At 44.1% G+C, this 13,577-nt stretch overlaps 1 protein-coding gene across 2 annotated transcripts in view; it reads left to right on the forward strand.

Moving 5' to 3' along the window:
- The window catches only part of Supt6h (SPT6 homolog, histone chaperone and transcription elongation factor), a 38,648-nt gene that overhangs the window by 5,335 nt on the left and 19,736 nt on the right, over window positions 1-13,577 (forward strand). Inside the window, exons 2-18 of one of the 2 annotated variants that reach the window (XM_041664045.1) lie at window positions 3,639-3,722; window positions 4,004-4,140; window positions 4,829-4,987; window positions 5,077-5,150; window positions 5,439-5,631; window positions 5,785-5,869; window positions 6,617-6,890; window positions 8,070-8,171; window positions 8,814-8,930; window positions 9,487-9,576; window positions 9,760-9,902; window positions 11,619-11,767; window positions 11,892-11,990; window positions 12,351-12,480; window positions 12,566-12,716; window positions 12,845-12,999; window positions 13,166-13,361. In XM_041664045.1, the coding sequence (XP_041519979.1) occupies window positions 4,032-4,140; window positions 4,829-4,987; window positions 5,077-5,150; window positions 5,439-5,631; window positions 5,785-5,869; window positions 6,617-6,890; window positions 8,070-8,171; window positions 8,814-8,930; window positions 9,487-9,576; window positions 9,760-9,902; window positions 11,619-11,767; window positions 11,892-11,990; window positions 12,351-12,480; window positions 12,566-12,716; window positions 12,845-12,999; window positions 13,166-13,361 (2,226 nt within the window). In that variant the 5' untranslated portion in view covers window positions 3,639-3,722; window positions 4,004-4,031. The remainder of the gene's footprint in view (window positions 1-3,638; window positions 3,723-4,003; window positions 4,141-4,828; window positions 4,988-5,076; window positions 5,151-5,438; window positions 5,632-5,784; window positions 5,870-6,616; window positions 6,891-8,069; window positions 8,172-8,813; window positions 8,931-9,486; window positions 9,577-9,759; window positions 9,903-11,618; window positions 11,768-11,891; window positions 11,991-12,350; window positions 12,481-12,565; window positions 12,717-12,844; window positions 13,000-13,165; window positions 13,362-13,577) is intronic. The other variant, XM_041664046.1, reaches the window with a different exon arrangement.

Consider the following 13,577-nt stretch of genomic DNA (forward strand, 5'->3'; position numbering starts at 1 on the left):
CAGTCTGATTTGTGACTGCCTCTCTGCCTTTTCCCTTCTCCTGCCACTTCCTGAAAGCTAGAATTAATAAGCTTCTGCTGTCACAACTGGCTTTGCAGTGCTGGAGATTGAACCTAGGGCTTTATGTGTACCAGGCAAGCAATGCACCTACTGAACCGCATCCTCTGCCTCTGTGTGTGTTCTTTAATGTCCTACTCAAGGCTCAGTTATGGAGTTTTTGGGTTCTCCTGCCAGGCTTTAGCTATGTTGGAAAACAGGAATGTAGAAGATGAAGTTATTAGTTGGTACAGAATTATAGAATGCTAAGTAAAATGAGACCCAGTAATGTGAGTCACCATGTGGTTGCTGGAAATTGAACTCAGGACCTTTGGAAGACGAGGCAATGCTCTTAACCACTGAGCTATCTCTTCAGCCCCGAAAAATAGTTTTTTTTTAAATTTTGTATGTGTTATTAGTGTTTTTCCTGGGTGTGTGTGTGTACCACATACATGTAATGCTCAAGGAGGCCCAAACAGGGCATCAGATCCTTTGAATCTGGAGTTACTCAGTTGTTAAACCTAGCTGTCAGGGCTGAAGAGAGAGGTCTGCGGATAAAAAGCATTTGTTGGTCTTGTAGAGTACCCCAGGTCTCCAGCACCTGCCTAAGGTTTAACAACTGAGTAACTCCAGATTCAAAGGACCTGATGCCCTGTTTGGGCCTCCTTGAGCATTACATGTATGTGGCACACACACGCACCCAGGAAAAACACTAATAACACATACAAATTTTTTTTTTGTTTTTGTTTTTCGAGACAGGGTTTCTCTGTGGCTTTGGAGCCTGTCCTGGAACTAGCTCTTGTAGACCAGGCTGGTCTCGAACTCACAGAGATCCGCCTGCCTCTGCCTCCCGAGTGCTAGGATTAAAGGCGTGCGCCATCACCGCCCGGCTCACGTACAAATTTTTTTTTTGTTTTGTTTTTTTTTTTGTTTTTCGAGACAGGGTTTCTCTGTGGTTTTGGAGCCTGTCCTGGAACTAGCTCTTGTAGACCAGGCTGGTCTCGAACTCACAGAGATCCGCCTGCCTCTGCCTCCCGAGTGCTGGGATTAAAGGCGTGCGCCACCACCGCCCGGCTATGTACAAACTTTTAAAAAACTATTTTTCGGGGCTGAAGAGATGGCTCAGTGGTTAAGAGCATTGCCTTGTCTTCCAAAGGTCCTGAGTTCAATTCCCAGCAACCACATGGTGGCTCACAATCATCTGTAATGAGGTCTGGTGCCCTCTTCAGGAATGCACGAAGACAGAATATTGTATGCATAATAAATAAATAAACAAATAAATATTTTTAAAAGCGCACGCCTTTAATCCCAGCACTCAGGAGGCAGAGGCAGGCGGATCTCTGTGAGTTCGAGACCAGCCTGGTCTACAGAGCTAGTTCCAGGACAGGCTCCAAAGCCACAGAGAAACCCTGTCTCGAAAAACCAAAAAAAAACAAAACAAAACAAAACTATTTTTCATGTGCATTGCTGTTTTGCTTGCATGGATGTCTGTGTGAGAGGGTCAGGTCCCCTGGAACTGAATTTACAGACAGTTGTGAGATGCAATATTGGTGCTGGGAATTGAACCTGGGTCTTCTGAAAGAGAAGCCAGTTCTCTTAACTGATTAACCTTCTCTCCAGCCCCAAAACAAAGTATTTTTTTAAAAAAGAAACCCAGTTAACATTTATTTGAAACTACATTCTTAGCTTGTTGTGATGGTACTTACCTGTAATTTGAATACCTGGGAGGTAGAGGCAGGAGGATCTAAAGTTCAGACTCATCCTTAGCTACGTGGCAAATTTTAGGCCACTCTGACCATACTGAGTCATTGTCTCTAAAACAAAAAAGAAACTGTTGACTCTTTTGGTTTTTGAGACAGAGCAGCTGCATTTCCCTGGCTGTCCTGGAACTCAACTTTGTAGACCAGGCTGGCCTGAACTCAGATCCACCTGCCTCTGCCTCTCAAGAGTGCAGCGATTAAAGGTATGTCACCACCAACCTGGTAATTCTTCTTTATTTCATGTATTATGGGGCAGAGGACAACTCTTGCAGATCTGGGTAGCTTTAACTGTCAGCTTAGAGTCATCCGAGGAGAGTGAGCCTCAGTTGGGAATTGCCCAGAGCAGATTGGCATGTGGGTATGTCTGTGGGATTGTCCTGATTGTTAATTGATATAAGAGTTCATAGCCCACTATGGGCAGTACCATTGCTAGTCAAGTGGTCCTGAACCATATATGAAAGTGTAAGCAAGCCAACTAGAAAGCAGCATTCTTGTGTCTTGCCTGTAAAGTGAGTACCTTAGTCAGAAGTTATGCTGTGTGTTATAGCCAGCAAGCCTCCCTTCAAGTTCCTGCCTTTACTTCCCTCAGTGATAGACTGGGACCTGGAATTGTAAGGTGAATAAACTCCTCCTCTAGATTGCTTTTGGTCAGTGTTTTATCACAGCACCAGAAATAAAACAAGGAGGTAAATGATACAAATGGATTCATCATGGTTCTGATGTTTCTGAAGAGGCTCTTTTTCAGCCAAATTCTTCAAACCAGCAGTCATACAAGTAGGCATAAATTCTCATAATGTTGTTTAATCTATTGAAAAGGGATTTTTCTTTTTTTTTTAATAATCTTATTTTTATTTTATATATATATGTTTTGATTACATGTATGTCTGTGCACCATTTATATGCCTGCTGCCCAAGGAATTCTGAAGAGGATATTGGATCCTCTGGAACTGGAGTCACAGATGGTTGTGAGCAACTATGCGGTGCTGGGAATCAAACCTGATTCCTCTGGAAGAGCAGCCAGTGCTCTTAACCACTGAGCCACACCCTATTCTTCCCCTCACCTCCTTTTTGAGGGACAGGGTCTTACTGTGTATTCCCTGGCTTCTGGAACTCACTATTTAGACTAAACTGGCCTCATTTCCCAGAGATCCACCTCTTGCCTCTGCATCCTGGGATTAAAGCCCTGTGCTACCATGTATGGCAGGAATTTTTCTTGACTCTACTTGAGTATGGATGAAAGCACTGTATGTAAAGTCTTGGCAATTACTGTTTCTCAAACTTCTTGTGAGCAAGTCATATAATCTCACTCTACCATCATAGCCTCACCTGTATAATAATCCCTGTTTGCTTTCTTCATTTGCCCAATTCTGCCTGGAAATTTGTGAAGATTAAGAGGAATGATAAAACCAAATGTGGTGGTTAGTTCCTATAATCCAGCACAGGACAGACAGAAACAGGAATATTGCTGTGAATTAAAGGCCAACCTTAACTACAGAGTGAAACCCTTTCTCAATAAGAGTGAAAAAGAGAAAAATGATTCTGATGTAAGTCTTGTATGATAGCCATTTCTTAAAATACACACAAGAGGCCAGGCAGTGGTGGTGCACACCTTTAATACTAACACTTGGGAGGCAGAGGCTTACAGATCTCTGTGAATTCAAGGCCATCCTGGTCTACAGAGCTGGTTCCAGGACAGGTTCTAAAACTACAGAGAAACCCTGTCTTGAGAAACTTAAAAAAAAAAGAAAAAAATGCTCACAAGGAGCGACCCTTGATAGAATGGGAGGTTTGGAGCCTTGTTTTCTGGTTTTGGGAATCAAACTCAGGCCTCTTTCGTGCTAGGTGAGCCTTTACCATTGAGTTACACTCCCAAGCTGAGCTTCCTGATTCTTCCTAAGGAGAAATGCTGGAGTAAACAGAGCCATGGTAGGTAACTACAAGGATTCTGTGAAATAGTTTAAGAGCCCTGTTTAAAATCGTGTCTTTTTTGTTTGTTTGTTATGGGACAGGGTCTTAACTATGTAGCTCTGGCTATTCTAGAACTCATGCTATAGATCAGGCTGGCCTCAAACTCACAGAGATCTGCCTGCTTCTGCCCCCTGAATGCTGAGATTAATAAAGGTGTGCACCACTACACCTGGCTCATGTGTCTTATTTTTGTTCACCACCCTCCCACACACACATACAAACTTCCTTTCTTTCTGTAGTTTTCAAGGAGACTGGGAAGCAGCAGCAATGTCTGATTTTGTAGAAAGTGAGGCTGAAGAGTCAGAGGAAGAATACAATGATGAAGGCGAGGTGGTACCTAGAGTCACCAAGAAGTTTGTGGAAGAGGAGGATGATGGTAAGGAGGCCCCAGCCTCAACCTTCTCCCCACTATTCCTAAGCTTTGGATAGTTGGATTCTTGCTGATGAAAGAGCACAGGTCTCACACATGAGGTACCAGCTTGAGAACGTTGAGTCATTCTTAGAAATGCATAGTGCATTGCTCTGCTGTGTCCCAGGCACAACAGTTAGAACTAGCTAGGCAAAATAAGATGCATTTACTGTTTATGTTAGAGTTTACATTAGTGTGTGGGACAGACAGTAAACTGATAGAGAAATCTCTAATGCTTCCCACTTTTATTCCCATGAATGTTTTTGTACCCCATTTTTTAAGCTTTAAGGCCATCAAGAGAGTAGAATTATGAAGTAACTTTAAAGGGGGAACAGGAGGTATAACTTTCAGCAAAAGAATAAAAGAAGGAATGTGGCTGCTGAGTTTGTCCTTTGAGGAAAACAGGTTAGTGGAAGCTGTAAAGCATCTACTAATGTGAGGAGGCAAGGTAATTGGGAAGATCGTCTTTCCTAAAGACAGCTGGTAAATGTGGGGAAGAAACCTTCCAAGTCCTGCTCTGTGCCATTACATGGGACAGAGAATAGACATGCCACCTAGGCACTAGGTTCAGGGGGCGTGGATAATTGAAATTAGGCGGGTAGTCTGCCTTCACCCTCTAATCCCAATCTCCATGTCTCAACCCACATGTTTGCAGATGAGGAGGAGGAAGAAGAGAATCTAGATGATCAAGATGAGCAAGGCAACCTAAAAGGCTTTATCAATGATGACGATGATGAAGAAGAAGGGGAGGAAGATGAGGGCAGCGACTCTGCTGATTCAGAGGATGATGTTGGCCACAAGAAGAGAAAACGCAGTTAGTAGCATGTCCCGGTGTCAGGCAGGGGTGGAAGTTGCAGTGGAGAAGAGCCTCCCCTCACCATGGGTACACTTTGTTCTCTTTAGCTTTTGATGACCGTCTGGAAGATGATGATTTTGACCTCATTGAGGAGAATTTGGGTGTTAAAGTCAAGCGAGGAGTAAGTACTTTCTTTATCCTTTTTCCTGAATAGTTTGGGGTCATCAGAGAAGAGAAAGGTCCCCAGCAGCATAGTGCTGTAGGTCCCAGATCTGAAGTCTAAAAGAAAAAGATTTATCAGTTTGCAGGACGGGCCTTGGGGCTGCATAAACATCACTCAACGTGTTCTTTCCCATCTCACTTGACAAAAGTAATTGTGGTAGGAATATAGAAGTGAGCCTGGATAACAGATATCCTTATTAGACACCTACATGCCCCATCTTAATAAAGCATATTTTCTCAACACTAGCAAAAATACCGACGTGTCAAAAAAATGTCTGATGATGAAGATGATGATGAAGAGGAATATGGCAAAGAGGAACATGAAAAGGAGGCTATTGCAGGGGAAATCTTCCAGGATGAGGAAGGGGAAGAAGGACAGGAGGCTGTAGAGGCCCCCATGGCTCCTCCAGAGGAAGAGGAAGAGGATGATGAAGAGTCAGGTACACGACAGATGCTAGACAGGGAAGCCAACATTGGGTGGATGTTGACATTTCCTGTTCCTTAATAGGGAGGTCCTTTAAGGCGCCCCCCTAATTTCCCTGGCAGGAACCAGGCTTATCCACTGACTGAGCATTAACTTTTTCCTTCTCCAGATATTGACGATTTCATTGTGGATGATGATGGCCAGCCTCTGAAAAAACCCAAATGGCGAAAAAAGCTTCCTGGATATACGGATGCGTAAGTGTACCTGCCACAGTGTGGTAATAAAGACATTAAATGGGCATGTGATCAGGAAGTCTAGAGGCTTCTGCCAAAATTAAGATGTCCCAAACTCACATCCATTTTTGTTCTGTGCCTCAAATCACACCTCTACTAGACAGTGGTTTCAAACTGCTCCTTCAGTCACTGAGTGCTCTCAAACATGTGAAAGATTAGGCTGAAGCCAGGCTTGGTAACCTAGGCCTTTAATCCCAGGATTTAGGAGGCAAAAGTAGGTAGATCTCTATGAGTTTAAGGCCAGCCTGGTCTATAGAGCTAGGATAGCTAGGGTTGTTACACAGTGAAACCTTGTCTCAGAAAAAAAAAAAATTAGAATAGAGTTTCACATGGGCATGCATCCAGGATCCCTGATGTGCCCAGTATATCCACATATAGATGACCTTCTAACGTGCAGCAAAGTATAGTAGTTTGGAAGGTTTTGTTCTAAGGGAATGCTGTAGCAACTTGCCAGAAGATGGTTTGCCAAGCAGAATAAGGACCCATCTGACTGTGATATTTGGCTCTTATCCCTGGCAGGTGCCAAAGATAGACTTTTTATCCTCTGATAATGGTTTGCCTTGAAACTTCCAGGCACCTATTTATTCCACATTGAATATGGTTTTCCAACTGGCTTTTCTCTTTGCTTCTTTAGTCCTGAGGCATGCAGAGGATGTAGGGAGGGGCTGCATTTCTCCTCCCTCTCAATCCCCTTATTCTCACGCATAGAGCCCTGCAGGAAGCTCAGGAGATCTTCGGGGTGGACTTTGACTATGACGAGTTTGAGAAATACAATGAATACGATGAGGAGCTGGAGGAAGACTATGAGTATGAGGATGACGAGACTGAAGGGGAAATCCGGGTGCGCCCCAAGAAAACCACCAAGAAGCGTGTGAGCCGCAGGAGCATCTTTGAGATGTATGAACCAAGTGAACTGGAGAGCAGCCACCTCACAGACCAGGACAATGAAATCCGAGCCACTGATCTGCCTGAGAGGTTCCAGGTAGGAAATCACAATGAGTAGTATCCATTGGACTTTGAAACCCCATCTGAGTCAGGTCCAGGGAGTCTATTTATTCTGGCAGTACTGAGTGCTGTTGTTGATTGTTCTCTTCTTACTTTTTAATTTTGAAACTGAGTCTCACTAACTTAGGCTGGCCTTTGGTTGATTCTGTAGCCCAAGCAGGTCTTAAACCTCAGCTTCCTGGGTAGCTAGGATTACAGGACTGACATTGAAATGGTGGCTTTTTTGGTCTTTTTTTTTTTCTTTTTGTTTTTTGCTTTTGTTATTTTTATTGTTTTGTTTGTTTTTGAGACAGGTTTTCATGTAGCCCAGAGTGGCCTCAGTAAGTAGTCAAGAGTAACCTTAAATTTCTGGTCCTCTTGCCTTCATCTTTTTTGTTGGGGAGTCTGGGACAATGTTTCTCTGTGTAAACCTACCTGGTTGTTTTGGCACTTGCTCTGGCCTTGAACTCAGAGATCGGTCTGCCTCTGTCTCAGTGCTGGGATTAAAGGCTTGTGCCACCCTCTGTGTCTTTTCTCAAGTGCTGGGATTATAAACACCGTCATGCCAGATTTTGTGCTGCTGAGGTTTTGTGCATGATAGACAATCACTTCTGCCAACTAAGCTATTTTCTTAGCCCTAAAATGGTATTCCTTTTTCTTTGGAGGATGGGTGGTGCGGGTTTTTTTTTGTTTTTTGTTGTTGTTGTTGTTGTTGTTTTGGTTTTTCGAGACAGGGTTTCTCCATGTAGTCCTAGCTGTCCTGGAATTTGCTCTGTAGACCAGTCTGCTTTTGAACTCACATAGATTGCCTAACTCTGCCTCCTAAATGCTGAGATTAAAGGTTTGCACCACCACCATCTACCATGAAATGATACTCTTTTTTTGTTTTTTTGAGACAAGATGTCTCTGTGAAACAGTCTTGGCTGTTCTATAGACCAGGCTAGTTTTGAATTCACAGAGATCTGCCTGCCTCTGTCTCCCAAGCGCTGGGCTTAAAGGCGTGCGACACCACTGCCCGGCTGACATGGTATTCTCAACAGATCTGGAAAATGCCCATTTTGTGTCAGGTGACACTAGAAGTATGTACCTGAGGATCACATGCTTCTGTTCAGAAGTGTACGTTTTTTTCCTGAGCAGGATACAAAATAAAGATGTGTCACCCTCTTTTCCCCTACAGCTCCGCTCCATCCCCGTCAAGGCAGCTGAAGATGATGAGCTAGAAGAAGAAGCTGACTGGATCTACAGAAATGCCTTTGCCACACCAACCATTTCTTTACAGGTACTCAGAAGTTTAGATTTGAGAGGCTAGAAAGCTGGCTGGATAGTTAGAAGCGTTGCTGCCCTTGCAGAGACCACAGATTTGGTTCCCAGCACCCACATATGGTTCACAACTGCCTGTACCTGGAGTTCTATGGTTCCTACTCTCTCTGCTGACCTCTGTGGGCACCAGGTATTCACATGGCACACATATATACATGTAGGCAAAGCATTCATACACATAAAGTAAATGTTAAAAGTTCTGATATGAACCAGAGGTCAGTTGATGAAAATGAGAAGCTATTCCTTCCCTATGTGCTGCTTCTGTATGCCTGGGAAAGAGTATGTATATATGTGTATTAAGAAAAATACTAAGCAAGCATTGGTGGTGCACACTTTCAATCCCATAATCCCAACACTTGAGAGGCAGAGGCAAGCAGATATCTGTGACTTCAAGTCCAGCTTGGTCTACAAAGCTTGAGTTCCAGGATAGTCAAGACTACACAGCAAAATCCTGCTCTAAAAACTGACAGAGAGAGAGATATAAAAAAAGCAAAGAAAAATTTTAGATTTCATCAGAAAATGCTCTCATGTTTTGAAGCTCCTGTGTGCTAAGACAGGAAGTAATGTGTCTTGCTTCTTTTGTTTTTGCTTCTTACTATAGGAAAGCTGTGATTACCTAGACCGTGGGCAGCCAACTAGTAGCTTCAGTCGCAAAGGACCCAGCACGATTCAGAAGATCAAAGAGGCCCTGGGCTTCATGCGGAATCAGCATTTTGAGGTTGCTCCTTGAGCTCTAGTAGCCCAGTGGTTAGAAATTCATTACAATTTAGAGGGTGAGGCAAGAGGTAGCTACAATCAAGTGGTAAACCCCCTTTCTCATCTTTAGAAGTCTCTTAAACTCAAGAGTGCTATGACTTGGGGACTGGAGAGATGGTTCAGAGGTTAAGAGCACTGACTGCTCTTCCAGAGGTCCTGAGTTCAATTCCCAGCAACCACATGGTGGTTCACAACCATCTGTAATGAGATCTGGTGCCCTCTTCTGGCATGCAACCATACATGCAAGCAGAACACTGTATATGTAATAAATGAATAAATCTTTTAAGAAAAAAAAAAGAGTGCTGTGACTAGCAAGAGGTACCAAGGGGACAAGATAGCCTGTCTGTAGTGTTACCTACTCCACTGGGGAGAACATTGCACTGCATAGCCAGTTGGAAAGATCATTCTTGTAATTGTGAATTTTATGGTGCTATTAGACTAGGAAATTATTATCTTCTAGCAGAGGAGATGTTTGCAGATCTTTCTTCTGCTTGACAGCAGCATCCTTGCTACCATAGGTGCCTTTTATTGCCTTCTACCGAAAGGAGTATGTGGAACCTGAATTACATATCAATGACCTGTGGAGAGTGTGGCAGTGGGATGAAAAGGTAACATGGACAAAAGGCCACGTGGAGTTGAGAACTGGGTGGAGAAAAACCAGTATCAGGGTGCTACAGCTCTGACCTCCAGGACTGCCAGCTTCCCTGGCTTGTACGTCTGCTAAAGGGAACAGCGGACTTGGGTTGCCGGGGCTTAGTTCCAGTCCTCACTCCTGCCTTCCTCTATCCTAGTGGACTCAGCTGAGAATCCGAAAAGAGAACCTAACACGGCTGTTTGAGAAGATGCAGGCTTATCAGTATGAGCAAATCTCTGCTGATCCTGACAAACCTCTTGCTGATGGCATCCGGGCTTTGGATACTACTGACATGGAGAGGTAGGACATAAAGGTCTTGTTCCAGGGAACCACCTAACTGAAGGCAGGTCCTCAGGAGCATTGTTTCTTTGAGGAATTTGCAGCATGGGACCCCAGCCCTTAGAACCCAAATTGTCAATACAATCAAAAAAACGAATTCTATCCTAGAACTCACTAGGCTGACCTCGAACTCAGAGATTAAGCTGCCTCGCCTCCCAAGTGTTGGGACTGAAGGTGTGTACCACCACACCCAGCTAAAAGTGAGCATGCTAGCTGAGTGGCGGTCCACTTCTGTAAGCCTAGTGGAAGGTAGAACTGAGAAGGTCATGAGTTAAGAATTAGCTTGGGGGGCTGGAGAGATGGCTCAGTGGTTAAGAGCATTGCCTGCTCTTCCAAAGGTCCTGAGTTCAATTCCCAGCAACCACATGGTGGCTCACAACCATCTGTAAAGAGGTCTGGCGCCCTCTTCTGGCCTTCAGGCATACAGACAGAATATTGTATACATAATAAATAAATAAATTATAAAAAAAAAAAAAAAGAATTAGCTTGAACTATATAAAACCCCTGGGGAGCAGTGGAATAAGCTGACAGATTCTCATTTTGGATTTCCATATTAGTATATAAAAAACAGATTTATTTACCAAAAATTAAGTTGTTAAACAGGAATTTAAATTAGGTATGGTGGCCCACACCTATAATCCCAGTTCTTGAGAGGATTTTGAGGCAGGAGGGTAGCGTTCAAAGTTGGGCAACATAATATCTGTCTCCAAAAAAGATGGGGCCTACATCTTTGTAGCCTTTGTATTAGGTATACATATTTGGTAATGTGTGCATTTATTCCGTGTTGATAATGCTACATAAGAAACAATTTGTAGGGGGCTGGAGAGATGGCTCAGAGGTTAAGAGCATTGGCTGCTCTTCCAGAGTTCCTGAGTTCAATTCCCAGCAACCACGCGGTGGCTCACAACCATCTGTGGTGAGGTCTGGCGCCCTCTTCTGGCCTTCAGGCGTACATGCAGAAAGGATATTGTATACATAATAAATATTAAAAAAAGAAAAAAGAAACAGTTTGTAATCTGAAAGTACTTTGGGAGCCTGAGTAATGTGGTATTGGAGGGTAACAAATGGTTTTGGTGGATAGCATTTATATTGAGAAGTAGTTTCAAAGACTTTGAACTTCACTAAACGTGCGTTGCCTGTTCTGCCTCTTCCTTATACTGTTTGTTTGTTTGTTTACTTATTTAAGATAGTGCCTTACTGTGCAGCTCAGACTGGCTTCAGACTCTAGTCTAGGTTTCTCTAGTGCTGAGGTCACAGGTGTGGCCTTATCCTCCACTAACCGTTTCTGTTTGGCATTTTTCCTATATTTGTGTATATACTGTTACAGGATCTCCTATATAACAGTCTGGCCTTAGACTCCTGATATTTCCACCTCTCAAGTTCTGGGACATGACACCTACTTTACTTGTTTGTTTTTGAAGCAGATGTTGTGGGATGTCCCAAGCTGTCTCAGACTTGTGGCAGGCCTCTTGCTTCAGTTTCCAAATATTACAGCCATGCACCGCCACTCCCAGCAACATACATTCCTTTATGATATCCTGGTTGTGCTGAAACTGTAGTCTGGGACTGTTCTGTGACTTTATTTGCTTATCTTTACTTGATCTTGCTTCCTGGGAATTAGAAGTATTATAGCAAAGCTTGCTCCCAGTAATAGGATCTTGCATCTTTCCCCTTTAGGCTCAAAGATGTACAGTCAATGGATGAACTGAAAGATGTCTATAATCATTTCTTACTGTACTATGGTCGTGACATCCCCAAGATGCAGAATGCTGCCAAGGCTAGCCGTAAGAAACTGAAACGCATAAAGGAGGATGGAGATGAAGAAGGTGAGTGTTGAGAAAGAAGATGCCAGTCTCCATGGCTAGGTTGGGTGCCATTTGGACATCTTGACATCTCAGGTCCTTAGAACTGATTAGAAACAAGAGCTGATTGCTCTCATTTTGTTCCCAGGTGAAGGTGAAGAGGCTGAAGATGAGGAACAGAGGGGACCAGAGCTCAAGCAGGCCTCCCGCCGAGACATGTACACTATCTGCCAGAGTGCAGGGCTGGGTAAAACCACCTTTTGTCACATAGACATTTCAGCTTTGAATAAGGAAACATTTCCAGTAATGCCCTAGTGGATAGGAACAGGAAAGAATATATTAGTCACTCATCTAAGAATAAACTGTAGAGTCTCCATAAACACTCCCCCAACCAGCCATCTTTCTATTCCCTACCTCTATGATTATCCAGTGTCTCTTAAATTTCCTAAGTAATTAGAAGTCTCCCAGATAATTAAAGTCAGGTTGTATTAGTTGTTCTTTGATGGCCTCTCTTTAAACTCTGATGCCCAAACAGCTGCTGTAGCCTCTAACAGCTGGGCGGTCTGCCAGGCTGCTGCCTCACCTTGCACTCCTCTGTTTGCTGTAGATGGCCTGGCCAAAAAGTTTGGCCTCACACCTGAGCAGTTTGGGGAGAACCTCCGTGACAGCTACCAACGACATGAGACAGAACAGTTTCCTGCAGAGCCCCTGGAGCTGGCCAAAGATTACGTTTGCAGGTGGGCATAAAGCCGACGGCCAGAAGGAAGGGTGACCTTATGGCAGAGACACCCTCATCCTACAGCTCCACTGTTGTCCCCACAGCCAGTTCCCTACACCAGAAGCTGTGCTTGAAGGTGCCCGATACATGGTTGCACTACAGATTGCCCGGGAACCCCTTGTCAGACAGGTGCTGAGGCAAACCTTCCAGGAGAGAGCCAAGCTAAACATAACCCCAACCAAGAAAGGTAGAAAGGTAAGTTGGGGCTGTCGTTCTAGGTGTGGCCGCACTCTAGACTCCTTCTGCCTCCAACCGAAAGGCAGTCTTTTCTCCCAGGGCCAAGCCCTGCCTACCTGCTAATGATTCCTTCTCCCTGTGTTCAGGATGTGGATGAGGCCCACTACGCTTATTCTTTTAAGTACTTAAAGAACAAGCCTGTTAAAGAGCTAAGAGATGACCAGTTCCTCAAGATAGGCCTGGCTGAGGATGAAGGACTGCTCACCATTGACATCAGCATAGATATGAAGGGAGTGGAAGGGTAAGGGTAAATACAACTTACTCCTGGGCTGAAGAGGGCTGGAGGAGGGAAGGCAGCTCTCAGGAGCATAAGCTACCGTTTCTGAGTAAACGAGCCTCACACACTCATGGATATGTGAGGGTCATGTTTTCCCCGCCACACACCAGAGCTTTGTGCCCTTCCTCAGGTATGGCAACGACCAAACATATTTCGAGGAGATCAAGCAGTTTTACTACCGGGATGAGTTCAGCCACCAAGTACAAGAATGGAACAGGCAGCGCACCATGGCCATTGAACGAGCTTTACAGCAGTTCCTGTATGTGCAGATGGCCAAAGAACTCAAGAACAAGCTGCTAGCAGAGGCCAGAGAGAGTGTTGTAAAGGTGGGGTGGGCTCAGACATTTAACCTAAGGACATTATCACACAGCTCTAGCCCTAAACTCCAATTTTTCATTATTATATTTATTAATTACAAGTGTGGGTATGTGCATGAACATGTGTGATCAGAGGATATCTTTTGGAAGTTGATTCTGCCTTTCTTCTGTGTAGGTCCCATGGATTAAATTCAGGTTGGCAGCAGGTGCTTTTACCTGCTGAGC

This window comes from Microtus oregoni, unplaced genomic scaffold, assembly GCF_018167655.1.
Source record: "Microtus oregoni isolate MIOR12 unplaced genomic scaffold, Mior012 000015F_ref0000493, whole genome shotgun sequence".
Taxonomy (NCBI): domain Eukaryota; kingdom Metazoa; phylum Chordata; class Mammalia; order Rodentia; family Cricetidae; genus Microtus; species Microtus oregoni.